Below are 24,107 nucleotides of genomic sequence, written 5' to 3' on the forward strand. Positions count from 1 at the left end.
TTATTCTCAATGTTAGTCCATTGGCCACCAGAGTGAGGACAGACATTTTCCGGAATAAACGTGGTGAGTAAAAACGAAATTAGATATCCCACTCCCTACCTGGTATCTTAATCTGCTGATATACAACTTTGTATGCGTTGTTTGTTGACATCCTTGTTATTTACGAAGTTTTGGAACAGATTCCTGTTAGATCGTTCCACAAATTATACCCACCCGTATTGACTTGATGAAGACACTGTATGTAGACTTGCCTACCTTCCCTCGAGCTTCTGTACACGCCCCCCTCCGTCAAATATTCTATCCAATCACACGCCGCATTAACACCGGTGGGGTGCGCAAGATCCGCATCCAACCAGTGCTGGTCCTCCTGTCTTTTTCCACAAATCACATTTGTATTTTACATAAACGGGTGACGTTACAGTGTGGACATTGCTGTGAATAGTGTATCCACTGACGTAATTTGCCAACTACCGTAGCTATGTGAAATAAAAGGACAAGCTATATTATGCACGATGGCCGCAACGTTATAACATATAGACTGTAGAGCACCTAAAATATGCCTGCTAGCTATATGACAAATTGTCATACTAGGTCATGAAATGTTTAGTAATCATATGGGCCTAGATAATAAACCACAACAAGAACATTCTTGATGTTTGAAACTTGCGTCCCTGGTGGGGTAGTGGTGGGGGGGACTACCTGGTCACAGAGCCACCCACGATGCGATGTTGGCGCGCTGAATTCTGGGCTCTTTTCTGTCCTCCCTACTCCGTTCATTCTCATCCTACTCCCCGGCTGAAAAATGGCTGCTTTAGCGGCAGCGCAGGGCTCAAACCCCGGTCTCTGTCCCAGTTTCGCAGTGGTCTGCTCGTTCCTGGAGCGCTACGGACAAGCCCTGGACCTCCCCGAACTCACGTTTCCGCAGATGGAGAGGTATCTCCGGGACACATCGACAGGTGGGAAGGGAGAGGAAGAGGGTCTCAGCATCCTCATCACTGACTTGCTAGCTAGCTGGGTGGTCAGGGGGGAGCCAGTACAGCTAGCTGGCTGGGGGGTTCCACACACGTACTGTGACATGTGCCTGGGTATAACTGGCTAACGTTACTGATTGATGTAGCTAGCTAGATGTACCGTTACTTAGCTATTTGATAAGTAGCGAACTTGCCATTTCTGCTTGAATTACCAAACCAGCTAGTTAGCTAGCATAATTTTGTTAGCTAGCTAGCGATCATGTGTACTTTTCCATGCTTCCCTGCCCATACTAGTGCAAGAAAAGTATCAAACTTAGCCCCAGTGTGTATGAGTAAATAACGTTTGAATAGAATCGATCTCGTATTGTGGAAAATCGTGTCGTAAACAGTTGTCAAAATAGTCCGATAAAAACACGAACGTTACTTGGTACAGGGTGGCTGACTGTCAATTTCGCGCAGGCGCAATGCGTGATGTAGCCGAGCTAGCCAACTTCATGCTAAACCAAGCTAACATTAGTTTTGCTGGTGGCTATCAATTCATTCAAATAAAATACCGCTGATTTCAAATTCCTCAGACTGTACATTTGCCACAGTTTCTAACTATTTAAATCCTCTTTAGAAGCAATGGTAGCTACTGAGGCTTTCTTGTCACGATTTAGCCAGCTAGCTATCTGGCTAGCAGTGTGTGGCGTACCAAGCTAGCCACTAACGTTACAGTATCTGTGGGAAATGTGTTGTTACTAGCTAGCTAGTTGGTTAACTGTATGTAGACTTCTGTGATAACGTTGTTAGCTTTTTCCACATTTCCTCCCTTGTTCACCAAACACATCGTCGTGTTTTTTATATTCATGCAAAAAATGACAATGAATCACAGTTGTTGTTGATCTTACCTCCACCCGTGCCACTGTTAGCTAGATCTTTGAGAATAAGAACATGTGAATCAATGTGAATTACACAGGTCCGAATAAATGAAGGAGAATGTGGATTTTTTTTGTATTTTGTAGGTGTGTAGTGTTATACAAGCTGGTGTTATGACTGTGTTTAGTTTTATAACAAAATGTATTATCTCTCTGTGTGTATCTCTCTCAGTTCCCAAGCCACTGGTGGAGCTGCATGTCAAGCTCCTGAGGAAGCTTGGCAAGTCTGTGTCTGCAGACAAGTGGGAGAGGTACCTGGCTAAGGTGAGCTTTGCTTGGTGTGTGTGTGTGTGTGTGCGTGCGTGCGTGTGTGCGTGCGTGCGTGCGTGCACTTGTAATGACTGTATATTTATCACACAGGTATGCCAGGACATCAACAGTAGCTGGGCTTGGGAGCTGGAACACAAGGGCTACCAGGATTTGAGCATGGAGTGCAAAACCAGCATCCTCAAAGTAAGACACACACACCTTGTGCAGACTATCACACTAGTCTACCTCTTTATGTCTGCTGTGACATCTACTCTCTGTATGAACAGTATATTGATAATATACAGTGCCTTCAGAAAGTATTCACACCCCTTGACTTTTTCCAAAATTTGTTGTGTTACCGCCTGAATATAAAATGTATTAAATGTAGACTTTGTGTCACTGATCTACACACAATACCCCATAATATCAAAGTGGAATAATGGTTTTAGAAATATTTGCATATTTAATACAAAATTAAAAGCTGAGTCAATAAGTATTTAACCCCTTTGTATGGCAAGCCTAAACTTCAGTAGTACAAATGTGCTTAACAAGTCAGATAATAAGTTGCATGGACTCACTCTGTGTTGAATAATAGTGTTTAACATGATTTTTGAATGACTCATCTCTATACCCCACACATACAATAACCCGTAAGATCCCTCAGCCGAGCAGTGAATTTCAAGCACAGATACAACAACGAAACTGCAAAGATGGGATAAAAAAACAGGCATTAAATATCCCCTTGAGCATGGTGAAGTGATTAATTACACTTTGGATGGTGTATAAATACACCCAGTCACTACAAAGCTACATGCGTCCTTCCTAACTCAGTTGACGGAGAGTACGGATACTGCTCAGGGATTTCACCATGAGACCAGTGGTGATTTTAAACCAGTTACAGAATTGCTGTGATAGGAGAGAACTGAGGATGGATCAACAACATAGTAAACTCAGCAAAAAATGACACTGCCCTTTTTCAGGAACTCGTCTTTCAAAGATAATTCGTAAAAATCCAAATAACTTCACAGATCTTCATTGTAAATGGTTTAAACACGGTTTCCCATGCTTGTTCAATGAACCATAAACAATGAATGAACATGCACCTGTGGAACGGCCTTTAAGACACTAAATAACAGCTTACAGACGGTAGGCAATTAAGGTCACGGTTATGAAAATTTAGGACACTAAAGAGGCCTTTCTACTGACTCTGAAAAACACCAAATGAAAGATGTCCAGGGTCCCTGCTCATCTGCGTGAATGTGTCTTAGGCATGCTGCAAGGAGGCATGAGGACTGCAGATGTGGCCAGGGAAATAAATTGCAATGTCTGTATTGTGAGACGCCTAAGACAGCGCTACAGGGAGACAGGACGGACAGCCGATGGTCCTCGCAGTGGCAGACCACGTGTAATAACACCTGCACAGGATCGGTACATCTGAAAATCACACCTGCGGGACAGGTACAGGATGGCAACAACAACTGTCCTCAATAAGTTGAGAGAGGCTGGACTGAGGGCTTGTAGGCCTGTTGTAAGGCAGGTCCTTACCAGACATCACCGGCAACAACGTCGCCTATGGGCACAAACCCACCATCGCTGGACCAGACAGGACTGTTAAAAAGTGCTCTTCACTGACGAGTCGCGGTTTTGTCTCACCAGGGGTGATGGTCGGATTTGCGGTTATCGTCGAAGGAATGAGCGATACACTGAGGCCTGTACTCTGGAGCGGGATCAATTTGGAGGTGGAGGGTCCGTCATGGTCTGGGGCGGTGTGTCACAGAATCACCAGACTGAGCTTGTTGTTATTGCAGGCAATCTCAATGCTGTGCGTTACAGGGAAGACATCCTCCTCCCTCATGTGGTACCCTGCTCATCCTGACATGACCCTCCAGCGTGACAATGCCACCAGCCATACTGCTCGTTCTGTGCCTGATTTCCTGCAAGACAGGAATGTCAGTGTTCTGCCATGGCCAGCGAAGAGCCCGGATCTCAATCCCATTGAGCACGTCTGGGACCTGTTGAATCGGAGGATGAGGGCTAGGGCCATTCCCCCCAGAAATGTCCAGGAACTTGCAGGTGCCTTGGTGGAAGAGTGGGGTAACATCTCACAGCAAGAACTGGCAAATCTGGTGCAGTCCATGAGGAGGAGATGCACTGTAGTACTTAATACAGGTCGACCGATTATGATTTCTCAACGCCAATATCGATTATTAGAGGACCAAAAAAAGCAGATATCGATTAATCTTACGATTTATATATATTTATATAAAAATTGTCATTATTACATATATATATATATACATATATATATATATATAATTTGTAATAATGACAATTACAACAATACTGAATGAACACCTATTATAACTTAATATAATACATCAATAAAATCTATTTAGTATCAAATAAATAATGAAACATGTTCAATTTGGTTGAAATAATACAAAAACAAAATGTTGAAGAAGAAAGTAAAAGTGCAATATGTGCCATGTAAAAAAGCTAACGTTTAAGTTCCTTGCTCAGAACATATGAAAGCTGGTGGTTCCTTTTAACATGAGTCATCAATATTCCCAGGTAAGAAGTTTTAGGTTGTAGTTATTATAGGACTATTTCTCTCTATACCATTTTGTATTTCATATACCTTTGACTATTGGATGTTCCAATAGGTACTTTAGTATTGCCAGCCTAATCTCGGCAGTTGATAGGCTTGAAGTCATAAACAGCGCAATGCTTGGAGCAGAGCGAAGAGCTGCTGGCAAATGCAGGAAAGTGCTGTTTGAATGAATGCTTACGAGCCTGCTGCTGCCGACCACCGCTCACTCAGACTGCTCTACCAAATCCTAAACTTAATTGTAGTATAATCACACACAGAAATACGAGCCTTAGGTCATTAATATGGTCAAATCTGGAAACTATAATTTTGAAAACAAAACGTTTATTCTTTCAGTGAAATATGGAACCGTTCCATATTTTATCTAACGGGTGGCATTCCTAAGTCTAAATATTGCTGTTACATTGCACAACCTTCAATGTTATGTCATAATTATGTACAATTCTGGAAAATTAATTACGGTTTTTGTTAGGAAGAAATGGTCTTCACACAGTTCGCAACGAGCCAGGTGGCCCAAACTGCTGCATATACCCTGACTCTGCTTGCACAGAACACGAGAAATGACACAATTTCTCTCGTTAAAATAAATTCATGTTAGCAGGCAATATTAACTAAATATGCAGGTTTAAAAATATATACTTGTGTATTGATTTTCAGAAAGGCATTGATGTTTATGGTTAGGAACACATTGGTGCAACGACAGTGCTTTTTTCACGAATGCCCCTTTGGCGAAGTAGGCTGTGATTCAATGGTAAATTAACAGGCACCGCATCGATTATATGCAACGCAGGAGAAGCTAGATAAACTAGTATATCATCAACCATGTGTAGTTAACTAGTGATGATGTTAAGATAGGTTTAATGCTAGCTAGCACCTTACCGTGGCTCCTTGCTGCACTCGCATAACAGGTAGTCAGCCTGCCACGCAGTCTCCTCGTGGAGTGCAATGTAATCAGCCAAAATCGGTGTACAAAAATGTGGATTACCGATTGTTATGAAAACTTGAAATCGGCTCCGATTAATCGGTCGACCTCTAGTACTTAATGCAGCTGGTGGCTGTTACTTTGGATATTGACCCCCTTTGTTCAGGGACACATTATTGCATTTCTGTTAGTCGCATGTCTGTGGAACTTGTTCAGTTTAAGTCTCAGTTGTTGAATCTTGTTAGGTTCAAACAAATATTTACACATTGTAAGTCTGCTGAAAATAAACGCAGATAACAGAGAGAGGACGTTTCTTTTTTTGCTGAGTTTAGTTACTCCACAATACTAACCTAAATTACAAATTGAAAAGAAGGAAGCCTGTACAGAATAAAAAAATATTACAAAACATGCATCCTGTTTGCAATAAGGCACTAAAGTAAATCTGAAAAAATATATATTTTTCTCCAGAATACAAAGCATTATGTTTGGGGCAAATCTAACACATCACTGTGTACACCTCTTCATATTTTCAAGCATGGTGGTGGCTGCATCATGTTATGGGTATTCCTGTCACCGGCAAGGACGAGGGAGTTTTATTTTTAAATAAAAAGAAACAGAATAGGGATAAGCACAGGCAAAATATTTCCTAGAGGGAAATCTGGTTCAGTCTGCTTTCCAACAGACACTGGGAGAGAAATCCACCTTTCAGCAGGACAATAACCTAAAACACAAGGCCAATTATACACTGGAGTTACTTACCAAGATGACATTGGCCTGAGTGGCCTAGTAACAGTTGTTACTTAAATCCAGCTTAAAATCTATGGCAAGACTTGAAAATGGCTGTCTAGCAATGATTAACAACCAACTTGACAGAGCTTGGAGAATTTAAAAAAGAAAAAAAATAGGCAAATATTATACAATCCAGGTTGACAAAGCTCTTAGAGACTAACCCAGAAAGACCCACAACTGTAATTGCTGCTGAAGGTGATTCTTAACATATATTTGTTTTCCATTAATCATTTTTTCCCCCACTTTGAAATTAGAGTATTTTGTGTAGATCGTTGACAAGAAATGACAATGAAATGTGGAAAAAGTAAAGGGGTGTGAATACTTTCTGAAGGTACTGTACTGTTTTCTTCTCTCTGTCTAACCCTAACCCCCTCGTCTCTCTGACCCCAGTACCTGTGTGAGATCCAGTTTGATGACAACCTGAAGTTCAAGACGTTGGTGAACGAGGAGGAGGCGGAGGCAATGAGGTTGCAGCCCTTGGGCAGAGACAGACAGGGCCTGATGTACTGGCTGCAGACTGACGCCCAACACAACATTCGCCTGTATACAGAGGAACAGGACGACTGGGACGGATCCACCTGGAGATGTATCGTCAGGTAATGATGGATGCATATATTTTTTGGAACCCTAGTTGGAGCATCTGAGAAGAGAGAAAGGGTATACTGTATATACAGTGCTATGAATTAGTATTTTCTCCCTTGCTAATTTTCTCTACTTTTGCATATTTTTGATTCTGAATGTTATCAGATCTTCAACCTAAACCTAATATTATATAAAGGGAGCCTGAGTGAACAAATAACACAACAATTACATATTTCAGTAAAAAAGTTATGCAGCACCCAGTGCCCCTTTGTGAAAAAGTAATTGCGACCTCAATAACTGGTTGTTGCACCTTTAACTGCAATGACTCCAACCAAACGCTTCCTGAAGTTGTTGATCAGTCTACATGAAAAAGTTGGAAAAGCAACCCATTTTAAGTTTTGGAATGGCCTAGTCAAAGTCCAGACCTAATCCCAATTGAGATGTCGTGGAAGGACTTGAAACGAGCAGTTCATGCTTGAAAACCCACAAATTTCGCAGAGTTAAAGCAGTTCTGCATCCAAGAGTGGACCAGAATTCCTCCACAATGATGTGAGAGACTCATCAACAACTACGGGAAAAGCCTTTGGTTGCAGTCATTGCCGCGAAACGTGGCACAACAAGTTATTGAGTGTAAGGGGGCAATTACTTTTTCACACAGTGGAATAGGGTGTTGCATAACTTTGTCACTTACATAAATAAAATAAGTATACATTTTTTTGGTGGTTATTTGTAAACTCAGGTTCCATGTATTTAATATTAGTTTTTGATTAAATATCTGATAACGCTCATTATCAAATAATATGCAAAAATAGAGAAAATCAGAAAGGGGGCAAATACCTTTTTACCGCACTGTATGTTCAGAATGTTCTGTTTGTCTTCAGAACCCGGAACGACTTGGCCGATGCTCTGGACCTCCTGAAGACCCAGCTGGACCCAGAACACAAGGAGAAAGAGGAGGGAGAGACGGAGAGAAAGAAAGAGATGGACAAAGATAAGGAGGGGGGATCCATCTTTGCCAAAACTGTGGAGAGGGGGAGAGGACACACAGAGGAGGGTATGGGTTCTGTTGTTACTAGAAATATGATGATGTAGTTACTATTATTATGATTGTGTTGTTACTACTGACATATTATAATTGTGTTATTATAAATGAATGTTGGAACCAGAGCTGCAATATAACATGTCAACATCTGTGATGATTTTTCAAGGTGAAGCTGGAGGAGAGGTAAAGGAGGAGGAAGAGGAGAAGGCAAGACAGAAGAGGAAGGCTGAGGAAGACAAGAACAAGAGTAAAGAGAGGGAGAAGGAGGAAGAGGAGGATAAGCGAGAAAAGAGTAGATCATCTACCTACCCAGAATCCACTAGTACGGATGACAACATGGCATCGTTAGCAGAGAAGGAAAACCCAACCAAGTCTGAACCATTATTCTCAGTGAAAGAGGAAAACATTGCAGTTGAGATGAAGGAAGAAAAGGAAATGAAAAAATGTGATGAGAAAGAAGAGGGAGAGACACAGAGTGTGAGGAAGGAGGAGAGGTCAGAAGTGATTGACAACAGAGTGAGCACCATCACCGCGCTAGTCAAAGAGGAGACCCAAATGCTTAACAACTCCCCTAGCAACGCTGTCTCCGTCGTCATGGCGCCCGTCTCGGCAACGACAAAACAGGAAGTTCCTCCTGTGAAGGAGGAAGCGGAGCGGGCCCTGAGGACCGACCAGCAGGCCAAGATACCACTGAAGAAGAGAGAGCTCTTTGGCGCTAACCGTCACCATAGCAACACGCATCACAACAATGACATGCACAGCAACCAACACAACAACAACAGCCAAAGCAGCAGTACTAGCAGTAGCATCATTGTCCGTAACCCTTCAGTAACACATACCAAGGAGGAGCAGCTGGGGAGGCAGTCAGCGCCACCTGGGGGCCTAGCTGTCCCACTGCCAGAGGAGCTGACCAATGGGGGGGCTCCCCTAAACGGGCTTGGAGGGCTCACAGGGGGTATAGGACATGTGGGGGTCATTTGCAGGTCAGCCTCGCAGCAACAAGATGGTGGATTGTTCTGTACGGACAGAACCAGACCTGGGGCAGAGGAAGGGGCTGAGAGGGCCAGCGCTCCAGACAAGGAGAGGAGCAGGCAGTCAGTCCTGGTGAGGAAGAGTCCTGGCTGGGGAGAGACTGGAGCCCCAACACCCCTAGAGCCTAGAGGACAGGAGAGACAGGCAGGAGGAGAGGAGAGGGAAAGGAAGGAGAAAGGAGAGAGATCCAGGGAGAGATTAGGAGAGGATGGAATTGAGAAAGCAAGGGAGAGGTTAGATGGAGACCTGTCTGGAGAGAGGGATGACAACACAAAAGAGAAAGAAGAGAAAGAGAAAAAGACCACCCTCCATATGGAGAAACGCGAGGGATGCCATGGAACAGAGGAAGAGGAGAAGAAGAGTACTTCAGGAAAGAAGGAGCAGGAGTCAGAGAGCAGCCAGACTGTAGAAGGACAGAGGGACCAGGGAGAGGCCCTCAGCACAGACACACCAGCCCATGCCAGGGTGAGGGGAGCTGGGCATGGAGCAGCAGACCGGCCGGGTCCCCTTGAGGCCTCCTCTGAGCTGCAGAAAGAAGGGATCAGGCTGAAGATAAAGATCCCTCCCAACCAGAGGATAGAGAACGTGAGAGAAGAGGAGGAGAAGGCGGAGGAGCAGGGAGATGGGAGGTCTCTGCGGAGATCGGCTCGGATCTGCAGGTAAGGTCCATGATTAAATCTCTTCCCATCACAATGTCTCAATGATTATTACCATAACATAACTTCTGTCATCACAACAACTGAGGTGACAATTTATCATGTAGAGCTGAACAATAGATACAATAATCTGCTGTAATATCACGCACTCACTCATCGCCGTCGTGCCTGATAGCTTATAGGGCAGCAACAAAGGCTTTCCACTTCTGACTGTCTTTGGCCATCTTCTCCAACTGTGCCCCAGCTCTGCTGATGGTGTTTGGAGTGGTCTCTATTGTTCTGTAATTTGATATTTAGATATTTTACTGATCAACCCTACCTACAGACCCAGCCCAATCAAGGTGAAGAGCCAAGACGCACCCCCAGGAGTGAGGAGGGAAGAAGAGGAGGAGAAGACTGCTCAATGGCAAAAGAAGAGAGCAAACCCTGAGGGACAAAGCAGGACTGTAAAGGTAGCTACTTTGTTTTAAAAGTCAATTTACTCATTTATAAGTCAAATCAAATGTATTTATAAAGCCCTTCTTACATCAGCTATCTCAAAGTGTTGTACAGAAACTCAGCCTAAAACCCCAAACAGCAAGCAATGCAGGTGTAGAAGCACGGTGGCTAGGAAAACTCCCTAGAAAGGCCAGAACCTAGGAAGAAACCTAGAGAGGAACCAGGCTATGAGGGGTGGCCAGTCCTCTTCTGGGTGGAGATTATAACAGAACATGGCCAAGATGTTCAAATGTTCATAGATGACCAGCAGGGTCAAATAATAATAATCATAGTGCTTGTTGAGGGTGCAACATGTCAGCGCCTCAGGAGTAAATGTCAGTTGGCTTTTCATAGCCGATCATTCAGAGTATCTCAGCAGGTTTGGGACAGGTAGCACGTCCGGTGAACAGGTCAGGGTTCCATAGCCGCAGGCAGAACAGTTGAAACTAGAGCAGCAGCACGGCCAGGTGGACTGGGGACAGCAAGGAGTCATCAGGCCAGGTAGTCCTGAGGCATGGTCCTTGGGTGGGGGTGGGGAGAGCTTACATTCACACAGGACACAGGATAAGACAGGAGAAATACTCCAGATATTACAGACCCAAGCCCCCTGACACATAAATACTAGGGGCTGAGACAGGAGGGGTCGGGAGACACTATGGGCCCATCCGAAGATACCCCCGGACAGGGCCAAACAGGCAGGATGTAACCCCACCCACTTTGCCAAAGCACAGCCTCCACACCACTAGAGGGATATCTTCAACCACCAACTTACCATCTTGAGACAAGGCTGAGTATAGCCCACAAAGATCTCCGCCAGGGCACAACCCAAGGGGGGGGGGGCAACCCAGACAGGAAGAACACGTCAGTGACTAAAACCCACTCAAGTGGACACACCCCTCCTAGGGAAGGCATGGAAGAGCACCAGTAAGCCCGTGACTCAGCCCCTGTAGTAGGGTTAGAGGCAGAGGATCCCTGTGGAGATCGGGGAACCGGCCAGGCAGAGACAGCAAGGGCGGTTCGTTGCTCCAGTGCCTTTCCGTTCACCTTCACACTCTTGGGCCAGACAGTCTGTGTCTCTCACATGGGTAGGTAGACCATTCCATAAAGATTGAGCTCTATAGGAGAAAGCCCTACCTCCAGCTTTTTGCTTAGAAATTCTAGGGACAATTAGGAGGCCTGCGTCTTGTGACCGTAGCGTACGTGTAGGTATGTACGGCAGGACCAAATCGAAAATATAGGTAGGAGTAAGTCCATGTAATGTTTTGTAGGTTAGCAGTAAAACATTGAAATCAGCCCTTGCCTTAACAGGAAGCCAGTGTAGAGAGGCTAGACCTGGAGTAATATGATCTAATTTTTCGGTTATAGTCCAGATTCTATCAGCTGTGTTTCACACTAACTGATGTTTATTTTGTGCTTTATCCGGGTAGCTGGAAAGTAGAGCATTGCAGTAGTCTAACCTAGAAGTGACAAAAGCATGGATTCATTTTTGGACAGAAAGTTTCAGATTTTTGCAATGTTACATAAATGGAAAAAGCTGTCCTTGAAACAGTCTTGATATGTTCGTCAAAAGAGAGATCAGGGTCCAGAGTAACGGTGAAGTCCTACAGTTTTATTTGGGATGACTGCACAACCATCAATATTAATTGTCAGATTCAACAGAAGATCTCTTTTTTTCTTGGGACCTAGAACAAGCATCTCTGTTTTGTCCGAGTTTAAAAGTAGAACATTTGCAGCCATCCACTTCCTTATGTCTGAAACACATGCTTCCAGCGAGGGCAATTTTGGGGCTTCACCATGTTTCATCGAAATGTACAGCTGTGTGTCATCCGTATGGCAGTGAAAGTTAACATTTGGTGATGTCATTCATAAACATAGAGGTAAAATATATAGTGAAAACAATAGTTGAGGAACACCGAAATTTACAGTTGATTTGTCAGAGGACAAACCATCCACAGAGAAAAATTGATATCTTTCCGACACATAAGATCTAAGTGATGTGTAAGGCTTTGTATGAATATCAAAATGATCATAGTCAAGAAAATGTTGTTTATCAATGTGATTGATTGTAATCGTTTGTGCGTGTGTCTACAGAGCAGACGAAGACAACGAGGCCCCCGCTGGTCAAACACTCGAGCGAAGAGATGCAAACCGAATGAGGGAGGAGAGGAGGGGGAGGAGAGAGGGAGAAAGGAGGAGAGAGGGAGGGAGGGAAGTATTTGTGACTCAGATGACTCTAGCCAATCAGAGGAGATGCCTAATGAAGATCCCTGCAGCCACTGTGGACTCCCAAACCACCCCGAACTGGTGAGATGTGTGTGTGGAGGAGATGGTTGTTTTCTTTGTTTCTTTACGTCTCTGCATCTGAATGACTTATGGTATATTGTGTGTGCTTTACTGTGAAGCCAACTGTTTCCCTTCTGCAGATCACTATCTATTCTTGATTTCATGAGTTTATTTACACCTAGCACCTGAAGGTGCGTACACTCTGTTTGAAACCAACCCGTGTGTTTCTCTGCTGCAGATCCTGCTTTGTGATTCATGTGATAGTGGTTACCACACCGCCTGCCTCAGACCCCCTCTCATGGTCATACCTGAGGGAGAATGGTTCTGCCCACCCTGCCAACACGTAAGTGAGAGAGAGAGTGCGTGTGTGTTTGTCCATGCGTGCGTGTTTTAACACTGTCCCTGGTCTATGTAGAAACTGCTGTGTGACAGACTAGAGGAGCAGCTGCAAAATCTGGATTGCGCTCTGAAGAAAAGAGACCGAGCTGAGAGGAGGTAACACACAGTCCACACACAGTCTCACACAGTCTCACTCACACACACACCTAACACACTGAAATGGTTGTGGAATTCCTGTGTGTTTTGTCTCTGTAGGAGGGAGCGTCTGGTGTATGTGGGAATCAGTGTGGAGAACATCATTCCTGTAAGCCTAATTTTGTGTGTGTACTATCAGGCAAAATTAGTCTAGAAGGCCAAATAAATTATCATAATCTGAAATTGTGTGTTATGTGTTTCTAGCAGGAAGGGGAGGAAGAAGAGGAGAAACTGGTGAAGAAGAAAGATGCAAAAAATACCAAAAACCTGGGAAGGAGGTCTACCAGAACCAGGAAGTGTATCAGCTACAGGTGTGTGTGTGTGAAAGAGAAGTGACAGCACAGCTCAAATAAGTCACATGTTGTCATGGTGACACTCCCGTCTCATAGTGTGCTTGTCTGCAAGGGTTTCCGTAATTGCCGGCTTTTGGCAGATGAAAAATAAACGAAATAAAGACGCTAAATAAAATTGTTACCTGCCAATTGAACAGGAGAAAAAACAATCCCATTGAAATTTAGTTGAATTCATTGATATCAGTCGCTGTAAATGCATTTGACCGTCGGTCTATAGGTTAATTTGCTAAATTTAGTGAAATTAAATTGGGGAGTGTGTATTTTTGTTAGTCGTCATGTGTTTATTTATCACACAGCATACAGAGCCTATTATGAGCGGCATGTCACTTGTCAAACGTGTTGCTGCTAGAGTGAAACATGACATTGCGGAACAATTCTAAATGCAGTTGTGTGTTAAAAACATTTTTGTTAGCCACGATTTATAAAGAGCTACTATTTGTTTTTTTCTTAACTGGTAATTGAAGCCATTCAAGTGCATGGACTATGGTAGGCAGGCTAAGAGCATGTCACCCACTACTTTGCATTGTGAGCTGGAGGCAGTATTCATTTTGAAAACACATACTTAATTGTTTGAAACCTGAATATTTGACTCTATATTATGAGGCATGTCTTACCTTGCTTCAAAATAGCCTCGGCAAAATCACACTATAGAACCGTGGAGGCATTTATTTTATAAAGACTTCCTCCTATGCCATTGAAACCAGCATTTCTCTGCTGTTCCATTGGTTTTCATATCAACTTTCTTTCGTTGTGCAGATGCCAAAGGCACAATCCTAGTCATTTTCGTGTCCCATCCTAGTTGAGTCTTCAGATTCCCCTTCATTCGAAGTTTCTAACAGAGATGTTCATCTCTGTCACATGTGAAACTGCTCGCACCAGGTGCTCGGTATAGAATGGCGTTTTTCTACGAATTGTATTTTGGCAAATGTTTGAAAATGATGTTTTATTAGCTCCTTAATTGAGCACTGTTGGTGGACTCCCTAATGGGTTACGCACCCAGAACATATGGGTCTGGTAAATTTCTCAAATGGCCGGGAAATTTAAATCTTCTCGGTCACGTTGTCCCAATGACTGTATATATGAATGGACAAAGCCATCAATCACATGACACCGTTCATTCCTATGTGAAGACTCCATAGCGCATTGAAACCAAGTGAAGTCAGTTAAGATGGCGTCTCATGGAGACATAACATGCTCAGTTTGAGCTAGAGATCTTCACGGATTCACCTGTACCTGAGATCCGATCTGGGACCTGAGCAAGTCCGGATCCAGAATTATAAATAATATCATGGGTCTGGGTCGGATCTGATATGATTGTCATGGGTCTCTGGTATGTGTAAGTTTAACTGACTTGTCCGGAAGGGCACGTTCATATCCGACTGCTGCAGTGGAGAGAGAAATTGAATAATTGATGCTGCTGCTCTTGCTTTTCACGAGAGTGGAGCATGGCGTGTGTAGCTTGTTGATGGCCCATCATATGTCATCAGAGTGGCAATATACTACAGGCTACAGTCACAGCGCCTCCCTCCGTGTGTGGCAAAAGTTAGGAGATGTCTAAAATTAATTAAAAGTTCAAGGAGAAGGATAGGCTACCCTGACCAAGAGCCAACAGGCAGGCTGCTACCTAATATTCTTAACTGCTAGGCTACCTGCCACTCGGGTAAAGGCTATGGCTCTGAGGCAACTCAGGGCTGGGGAGGGGGATGACTTCAACTGCTGAGGGCTTACTATAAATACACAAAGTACTGTGTATGCTGGATAATATTAACAGTATTAACTGTCTGTTTGTAAATCAACTGCCCCCTCTCTTTTCAATGAGAGGGGGCAGTCGTTCTCCACTGTGTGTCCGGCTCCTCGTTTTCTCAGGACTGACGAGGAAAACGTAAACCCTGGTGTGTGTGGTGTCTGCGTGTGTTCCAGGTTTGATGACTTTGATGACGCCATTGATGAAGCGATAGAGGAAGACGTCAGAGATGAGGATGGAGGAGGTGAGAAATAGAGAGGGAGTGAGTGTGTAGACTGAGGACTGAATGGCTGTCTCAAATGGCACCGTATTCTCTATATCAGAGATCATCATCTAGATTCAGCTGTGGGATGATTTTTTTCTTAAGCGGAAGGTCGGGGGACCGGAACATAATTACTAATAAGTTGTAGATTGCAAATTAACCCCAAGAATCCCAAACAGATATAATATTTGACTAAAACTTAATCATTTCAAACCTTGCTTACATTTGTATACCATCACTTGTCTCTCTATTATGCGTGAGAATAATTGGGGTCAGATTTTTTTGTGTGGGGCAAATGAAATTTGGCCCGCAGGATGCCAGTTTGGGAACCTAGCCCTAAGGGTCCTGGTCAAATGTAGTGCACTATATTAAGTGAATATGGTGTCATTTTGGATGAGGAACAAGAGGTTTTAGATGACAGAAAAGTGGCCTGCCTGTGTAACCCTGTGGTCCTGTGTGTAGAGGTGGGGCAGGGTAAGGACATTGCCACCATCCTATCAGAGGAGGGGAAGGAGAAACGAGGACCAACCACAGCTCAGGCCCCTCCCACCAGAAGCAGGAAAAGAAGGAGACTCAACGACCTGGAGAGCGACAGCACGGCTGCAGAGAGCGAGGAGGAGTTTCAGCTCAGCGCCAGGTGTGTTTGTGCCTGACTGGCCTTAAGCCAGTACTAGTAATTCTGTGTATATATGTATGGGTGGGTGCTACTCTTTGGAGCTACACCCCATATTGTAAAGTCATATTTTGTTTGAGCACTATAAATGCAAACTTTTAACGCGTGTGTGTTTGTGTGTGTAGTACGGAGGAGGAGGAGTTTGTAGCGTCAGGTGATGAGGAAGCAGCCAGTGATGTGGACAGCTTTGCCAGCGACCCGGGCTTCGTAAGCCAGTCCACACGGGCACAGAGACGGGCACCTAAACAGAGAACCTCCAGGACCGCAGCAAAGTGCAAGAAACTCCCACGCAGACAGAGGAGAGGATGGGGAGAGGAGGAGGAGAGTGAAGAGGAGGAGGAAGAGGAGATGGGTGAGTAAGCCTTGGAATATGAGTTGGGAAAAGAAGACACACAGAAATCCAGAGGTTTGGTGCTGGATGTTAAAGAACATGTTCAGTTGAAAGTAAAACAACTCTCTCCCTCCCATCTCTCTCTCTCTCTGCTTCTCTCTCTCTTTGTAGAGACCAGTGATTTGAGTGACAGCGATGGGGACAGGAAGAGGTGTGGTTTAAGGAGGGGCCGGAAGCGGGAGGTGAATTACCGCGAGACGTCAGAATCCGAGTGTTCCCAGGCGACCACCAATAAGGATAAGGCTAAACCCCGGCGCCGTCGTCTCTCCAGCTCAAACAGCGATGGTCAGTTACTATGGTTACCATCCCTGCCCTCAATTAGGGAGGTCCATGTGGAACTTGACAGACTGTCATTTAGTCAATGTAAACAACTCATAACCAACCCGCATTCAGACACTAGCGGAAAAAAACGCTTCTTCAAGTGAAAGCGTGCCGATAACGTTCCACCCCTCCCCCTCCTAAATTTAAACCAATCTAAACCGACCACTGTCCCTAAACCAACATTTTCTGGTTGGCTGGATGAAGCGGAAAACACGTCACCAGACACAGAGAAAATAGAGCCATCGATTCCATTGCGCCGGGCAAAGGAACGTTTTTGCCGCTAGTGTCTGAATGCGGGGTTAACTCCTGCTGCTGTATGAATCCGCCGCTCGCTCCCTCTATTTCAGAATCCTCCCATTCGAGAGAGTCTGAGGAGGAAGAGAAGAGAATGAGGGGAAAGAGGCGGAGAGAAGAGGTGGAGGAGAGTAGAACAAGGGGAAAGAAGAGGAGAGGAGAGACGATGGGCCGAGGGAAGCGGAGGAAGGTGTTGATAGAACAGCGGAGGAAACGTCTAGCTCTGCTGAAGAAAAGCAGACCCTCCACTAAAGATGAGGAGGATGATAACGATGAAGGGGAATCGGAGTCGTCATCCGAGGAAGATCGTCCTGTCCGCAAACGACTTAACCGCATCGACTCTGATGAAGAGGAGGAGAAAGAGGGAAAAAATGAGGACGAGGAAGAAGAGGATGAAGAGGAGAAGAAGCTGAGTAAGCCGTCATCAAAAGACAAGGAATCAAACAGCCCTAATGGACAGCAGGCCTCTAGAGGCTCAACACAGCCTGGGGCTGAGAGTGCAGCCTTACCCAGGGACAGAGCAGCCAGAGCTGGGCAAAACAGGTCTAACAGCCCCCCACCTCCTGACCAGTCAGACGCATGATGACATAGACTTTTAGTTATATTTTGTTTTACTTTCTTGCCTTTCACCAACAACCTTTCAACTGGATCTCTCATTACCTCATCATCCCTCCTTCCCTTTCTCCTTTCCCTCCTCCTCCCTTCCTCTAAACAGGATGAATAACTACTGGACCAAACGCACTAGCGCCATCCAACACACAGACACACAACACAATACACGGCCAAAGGGTGAAGGACTGTCCTGAGCACCAGACAGACACCCTCCTTAGCTGTTCTCCAGCTGTTCTGCTCGGCTGCTGATCCTGTTAAAATACTAGATGTTCCCTTCTCTCTTCTCTGTCTCCCTCTAAAATTGTGTTCTATATACCATGAAGGAGAGAGCGAATGGACTGGAGTGTGTAATAACCCCAGAAAATAGTGAGTTGGATGTTTTAAACCAATGGAAGAGCTGCTCTTGTTGCTCTGCTGTGAACCAGGAAGAGAACTACCAGAAATAGATTCATACAGGCTGATTCATCTCAAATGACACATTTCAGATTTGACCACAGTTACAACTACAGTGGGGGCTGGCAGATGGACACTGGCAAATTATCTAACTAGCTATGTTCAGTAAATCAATTCACTGTTGACTTTTATGTGTTAGTTGAAGTGTTCCTTCTCTCACTCAGTGAGGACTGAATAATTTATCCACAGAAGTCTACTACTCTCCATTCCAGTCTATACATTCTACAACCTACTACTATTTGAGAAGATGGGGTCATATTCATAAGTCCGAAAAAGGACTGAAACAGGGAGGGACTACCTGAACTTGCAAAATGTTTTGCTTCTGTGTGCCCTAATGAATATGGCCCCAGGTGTGAATGCTGTAGCTGGTCCTCAGTCCACTGTCTGTTCTGTTTTCATCCTCAGAGTTCCATCTGAACATCTTTATAGATTCTATCATTCCAGCTCATTGTTCTTATGTTTTCTCCCCCCCCAAAATATCAAATATTTTGAAATGTTCAGTCTGAAAAAAAGAAATCACCCTGTTATTCCTCCACAGTGTATGTACAGTATGTTTATAGTTGATGCTGTAACATAGGTGTTTTATAAGTTATTAAAAACCAATATTCAAGCATCTCACAAATGCACCTTGTCATCTGCTTTTGAAATCTTTTACTATACAAATAGTGGTTTTATTTGGCCCCCCAATCAGTTCAAAGTTACTTTAATTTTGGAAATCTGTTCCCAGGTATCGTATACAAATGTAAGCAAGGTTTGAAATAGTTTTAGTCATTGTTTGAGTCAAATATTATATCTATTTGGACTTCTTGCGATCTACAAATTATTTGTGATTATGTTATTATTCTACTTGATTTTCACATTGGAAGTAATTTAGCAGATGCTCTTATCAAGAGCAACTTATCAGGAGCAAGTGGGGTTAAGTGTCTTGCTCAAGGAAACATCAACAAATATTTCACCTCGTCGGCTTGGGGATTCTAATCAGCGACCTTTCGGTTGCTGGCCCAACGCCCTTAACCACTAGGCTACCTGCCCTATGGCTACCTGCCCTTGACTGATAATGCCGTATCAGATAAAGACTACAGTGTAAACAGTGCATTCGGAAAGTATTCAGACCCCTTGACCTTTTCCACATTTTGTTACGCTACAGCCTTATTCTAGAATGTATTGTTTTTCTTCCTCATCATTCTATGTGCAATAATACTCAATGACAAAGCAAAAACAGGTTTAGAATATTTAGCAAATTTATCAAAACATTCAACTGAAATATCACATTTACATAAGTATTCAGACCCTTGAGTCAGTACTTTGTTGAATCACCTTTGGGTGCGATTACAGCCTCGAGTTGTCTTGGGTATGACATTACAAGCTTAGCACACCTGTATTTGGGGAGTTTCTCCCATTTTTTGCAGATCCTCTCAAGCTCTCTCAGGTTGGATGGGGAGTGTTGCTGCACAGCTATTTTCAGGTCTCTCCAGAGATGTTATATCGGGTTCAAGTCCGGGCTCTGGCTGGGCCACTCAAGGACATTCAGAGACTTGTCCCAAAGCCACTCCTGTGTTGTCTTGGTTATGAGCTTAGTGTCGTTGTCCTGTTGGAAGGTGAACCTTCACCCCCAGTCTAAGGTCCTGAACGGTCTGGAGCAGGTTTTCATCAAGGATGTCTCTGTACTTTGTACTCTGTACCTTAATCTTTCACTCGATCCTGACTAGTCTCACAGTCCCTGCTGCTGAGAAACATCTCCACAGCCTGATGCTGCCACCACCATGCTTCACTGTAGGGATGGTGCCAGGTTTCCTCCAGATGTGACTCTTGGCATTCAGGCCATAGAGTTCAAGCTTTGTTTCATCAGACCAGAGAATCTTGTTTCTCATGGTCTGAGAGTCCCTTGCCTTTTGGCCAACTCCAAGTGGGCTGTCATGTGCCTTTTTACTGTGGAGTGGCTTCCGTCTGGCCACTGTACTATAAAGGCCTGATTGGTGGAGTGCTGCAGAGATGGTTGTCCTTCTGGAAGGTTCACCCATCTCCACAGAGGAACTCTGGTGCATATTGAAGTTGATATGCACCAGAGCAAAGTATAGAACCAAGTAAACTCAGACAGTACCACTACCTATGGCCATGGTAACCACAACACAGTCCTGCCAGACCACTTAGACAACCACTCCTCCGCAGGAAAACAACTAGATCTGGACACAAAAGAAAGCTGAATAGATCTTAAACAAGGAAGATGAAGGCACTTCTATTCACTATATAGTGCACTACTTTTGACCAGAACCCTACTATAGGGAATAGGGTGCCATTGTGGGGCGCATACGAAGACTTAGGTTGAGCCAAGGAGATGGCAGCGGGCCTGCTGGACTCCTGATAGCCAATATAAAGTGCATTCGGAAAGTATTGACTTTCCACATTGTTATGTTATAGCCTTATTCTAAAATGGATTACGTATTTTTTTTTCCTCAATCTACACACAATACCCGATAACGACAAAGCAAAACCAGGTTTTTAAAAATGTTTGCATAAGTATTCAGGCCCATTGCTATGAGACTTGAAATTGAGCTCCAGTCCTGTTTCCATTGATCATCCTTGATGTTTCTACAACTTGATTGGAGTCCACCTGTGGTAAATTCAATTGATTGGACATGATTTGGAAAGGCCCACACCTGTCTATATAAGGTCCCACATTTGACAGTGTACGTCAGAGGATGGATTTGTGGAGAGGAAGATGGCTGAAGTGGATGCTGAGTTGGAATTAAGTAGCGCGTCGAGTACATTTGGTGAAGACGAATGTTCAGAATGAACAACAGTAATATCGAAACTGGAACAAAAAGGAAATAGTCTAAAATTGGAGTGGAGGATACGTGTGTAAATGATAATGAATGTTGGGAAGCGTTTGATGAGTAAGGATGCGTATGTGGGGAAACCCGTTTGAAGTGTCAAATCTTGAAGTATGTTTCAATTGTGGTGGGGATCATGATACTGAGTTCCTGGAGAGCCCAGTAAGCGTGAAGGAAATTGAGGTGGTAAAAGTTAGAGCGGTCAATCGAATCTCCATGTGGAGGAGATTCAAAGAATTTAGAAAACAAGTGATGCTAGTGAAGAGATGGTAGTGGATACGCAGCCTGTCGTAAATGTTTGCTTCCAGACAAAAGATGCCCTGTTAAGGTGGATTTCATTGCATTCATTGCCAGTTATAAACTGTACAGCACAAGTCTCAAAGAAGTCGAAGAAACTAGGCATTATTGTGGCTGCAGGTGAAAAGTTTTTGGGACTCAAGAATTTTACATTGAAAGACTTGCAAGGGGTACTGGCTCTGGAAGACCCGCCCTCTCAAGTTCCTGTGATCACATCTGTTTTATTTATTTTTAAAAAAAGTTTGATTTATTTTAATTTCTGAATTACTTTTTTGGTAGTTTGGTTTCGGGGGGGGAATCCTGTTTCCATCCTGCATAATAGGTGGCGGTATGCACATTCAATTGTGTGATCGCAAATATACCATAGAAGAAGAAGACGTGCATGTCAGAGCAAAAACCAAGACCTGAGGTCAAAGGAATTGTCCATAGAGCTCAGAGTCAGGACTGTGTCAAGGCACAGATCTGGGGAAGGGTACCAAACAATGTCTGCAGCATTGAAGGTCCCCAACAACACAGTGGCCTCCATTATTCTTAAATGGAAGACGTTTGGAACCACCAAGACTCTTCCTAGAGCTGACTGGCCAGCCAAACTGAGCCATCGGGAGAGAAGGGCCTTGGTCAGGGAGGTGACCAAGAATCAGATGGTCACTCTGGCAGAGCTCCTCTGTAGAGATGGGAGAGCCTTCCAGAAGGACAACAGTCTCTGCAGCACTCCACCAATCAGGCCTTTATAGTAGAGTAGTCAGCGGGAAGCCACTCCTCAGTAAAAGGCACATGACAGCCCACTTGGAGTATACCAAGAGGCACCTAAAGGACTCTGACCATGAGAAACAAAATTCTCTGGTCTGATGAATGCCAAGCGTCACATCTGGAGGAAACCTGGCACCATCCCTACAGTAAAGCATGGTGGTGGCAGCATCATGCTGTGGGAATGTTTTTCAGTGGCAGGGACTGGGAGACTAGTCAGGAGAGGGACAAATGAACAGAGCAAAGTACAGAGAAATCCTTGACGAAAACCTGCTCAAGATCTCAGACTGGGGCGAAGGTTTTACCTTCCAACAGGACAACGACCCTACGCACACAGCCAAGACAACATTGTAGTGGCTTCGGGACAAGTCTCTGAATGTCCTTGAGTGGCCCAACCAGAGACTGGACTTGAAGCCGATCGAACATCTCTGGAGAGACCTGAAAATAGCTGTGCAGCGACGCTCCCCATCCAACCTGACAGAGCTTGAGAGGATCTGCACAGAAGAATGTGAGAAACTCACCAAATACAGGTGTGCCAAGCTTGTAGCGTCATACCCAAGACGGTTTAAGGCTGTAATCGCTGCCAAAGGTGCTTCAACAAAGTACTGAGTAAAGGGTCTGAGTACTAATGTAAATGTGATATTTCTGTTTATTTTTTAATATATTTGCCTAAAGATGTCTAACCTGTTTTTGCTTTGTCATCATGGGTAGTGTGTACATTGAGGGGGGGGGGACAATTTAATCCATTTTAGAATAAGGTATTAACATAACAACGTAGATAAAGTCAAGGGGTCTAAATACTTTCCAAATGCACTGTATATGTGGACACCGCTTCAAATTAGTGGATTCAGTTATTTCAGCCACACCCGTTGCTGACAGGAGTATAAAATCAAGCACAGAGTAATGCAATTTCAATAGACAAACATTATCAGTAGAATGGCCTTACTGAAGAACTCAGATACTTTCAACGTGGCATAATCATAGGATGTCATCTTTCCAAAAAGTCAGTTCGCCAGTGCTGAAGAGCATAAAAATAGTCTGTCCTCGGTTTCAACACTCACTACTGAGTTACAAACTGCCTGTGGAAGCAACAACAGCCCGAGAACTGTTCGTCAAGAGCTTCATGTAATGGGTTTCCATGGACGAGCAGCCACACTGAAGCTTAAGATCACCATGCCCAATGCCAAGCGTCGGTTGGAATGGTGTAAAGCTTGCAGCCATTGTACTCTGGAGCCTTGGAAACATGTTCACTGGAGTGATGAATCACGCTTCACCATCTGCCAGTCCGACAGATGAATCAGGGTTTGATGGATGCCAGAAGAACGCTACCTTCTCTATTACATAGTGCCAAATGTAAAGTTTGGTGGAGGAGGAATAATGATCTGGGGCTGTTTTTCATGATTCGGGCTTGGCCCCTTAGTTCCAGTGAAGTGAAGTCTTAACGCTACAGTATACAATGACATTCTAGACAGTGGTGTAAGTACTTAAGTTAAAAATACTTTAAAGTATCTACTTAAGTTGTTTTTTGGGGTGTCTGTACTTTACTATTTATATTTTTGACAACTTTTACTTTACTACATTTTTTACTCCACACATTTTCCCTGACACCTAAAGTACTTGTTATATTTTGAATGCTTGGCAATACAGGAAAATGGTCCAAATCACACAATTATCAAGATAACATCCCTGATCATCTCTATTGCCTCTGATCCTCTGGACTCATTAAACACAGATGATTCATTTGTAAATGATGTATGCATGTTGGAGTGTGCCCCTGGCTTTCTGTAAATTAAAACCTGTAAAATGGTTTGCTTAGTATAAGGAATATGAGATTACTTATACTTTTAATTTTGATGCTTAAGTATATTTTAGCAAATAACAAATAAAACCAAATACTGGCTTTTACTCAAGTAGTATTTTACTGGGTCTTTCACTTTTACTTGTCATTTTCTATTAATTAATCTTTACTTTTACTCAAGTATGACAATTGGATACCTTTTCCACCACTGATTCTCAACGATTCTGTGCTTCCAGCTTTGTTACAACAGTTTGGGGAAGGACCTTTCC

At 43.9% G+C, this 24,107-nt stretch overlaps 1 protein-coding gene across 2 annotated transcripts; it reads left to right on the plus strand.

The window, feature by feature from the left end:
- Positions 1 to 433: 433 nt before the first annotated feature.
- Positions 434 to 18,791, plus strand: LOC118375009 (remodeling and spacing factor 1-like). Of its 2 annotated transcripts, none has more exons than XM_035761597.2 (17): positions 434 to 956; positions 2,061 to 2,152; positions 2,249 to 2,341; positions 6,847 to 7,052; positions 7,920 to 8,092; positions 8,247 to 9,771; positions 10,094 to 10,220; positions 12,337 to 12,549; positions 12,767 to 12,871; positions 12,944 to 13,023; positions 13,123 to 13,171; positions 13,270 to 13,373; positions 15,336 to 15,403; positions 15,884 to 16,058; positions 16,220 to 16,446; positions 16,597 to 16,770; positions 17,154 to 18,791. In XM_035761597.2, the coding sequence occupies exons 1-17, from the start codon at positions 803 to 805 to the stop codon at positions 17,681 to 17,683; spliced, it is 4,095 nt and encodes a 1,364-aa protein (XP_035617490.1). In that variant the 5' UTR covers positions 434 to 802; the 3' UTR covers positions 17,684 to 18,791. The 2 variants fall into 2 exon arrangements, with proteins under 2 accessions (XP_035617490.1, XP_035617424.1); XM_035761531.2 differs by having other exon boundaries at positions 436 to 956; positions 13,267 to 13,373.
- Positions 18,792 to 24,107: the final 5,316 nt, after the last annotated feature.

The sequence above is a fragment of the Oncorhynchus keta genome, chromosome 1 (genome assembly GCF_023373465.1).
Source record: "Oncorhynchus keta strain PuntledgeMale-10-30-2019 chromosome 1, Oket_V2, whole genome shotgun sequence".
NCBI classification, from domain to species: domain Eukaryota; kingdom Metazoa; phylum Chordata; class Actinopteri; order Salmoniformes; family Salmonidae; genus Oncorhynchus; species Oncorhynchus keta.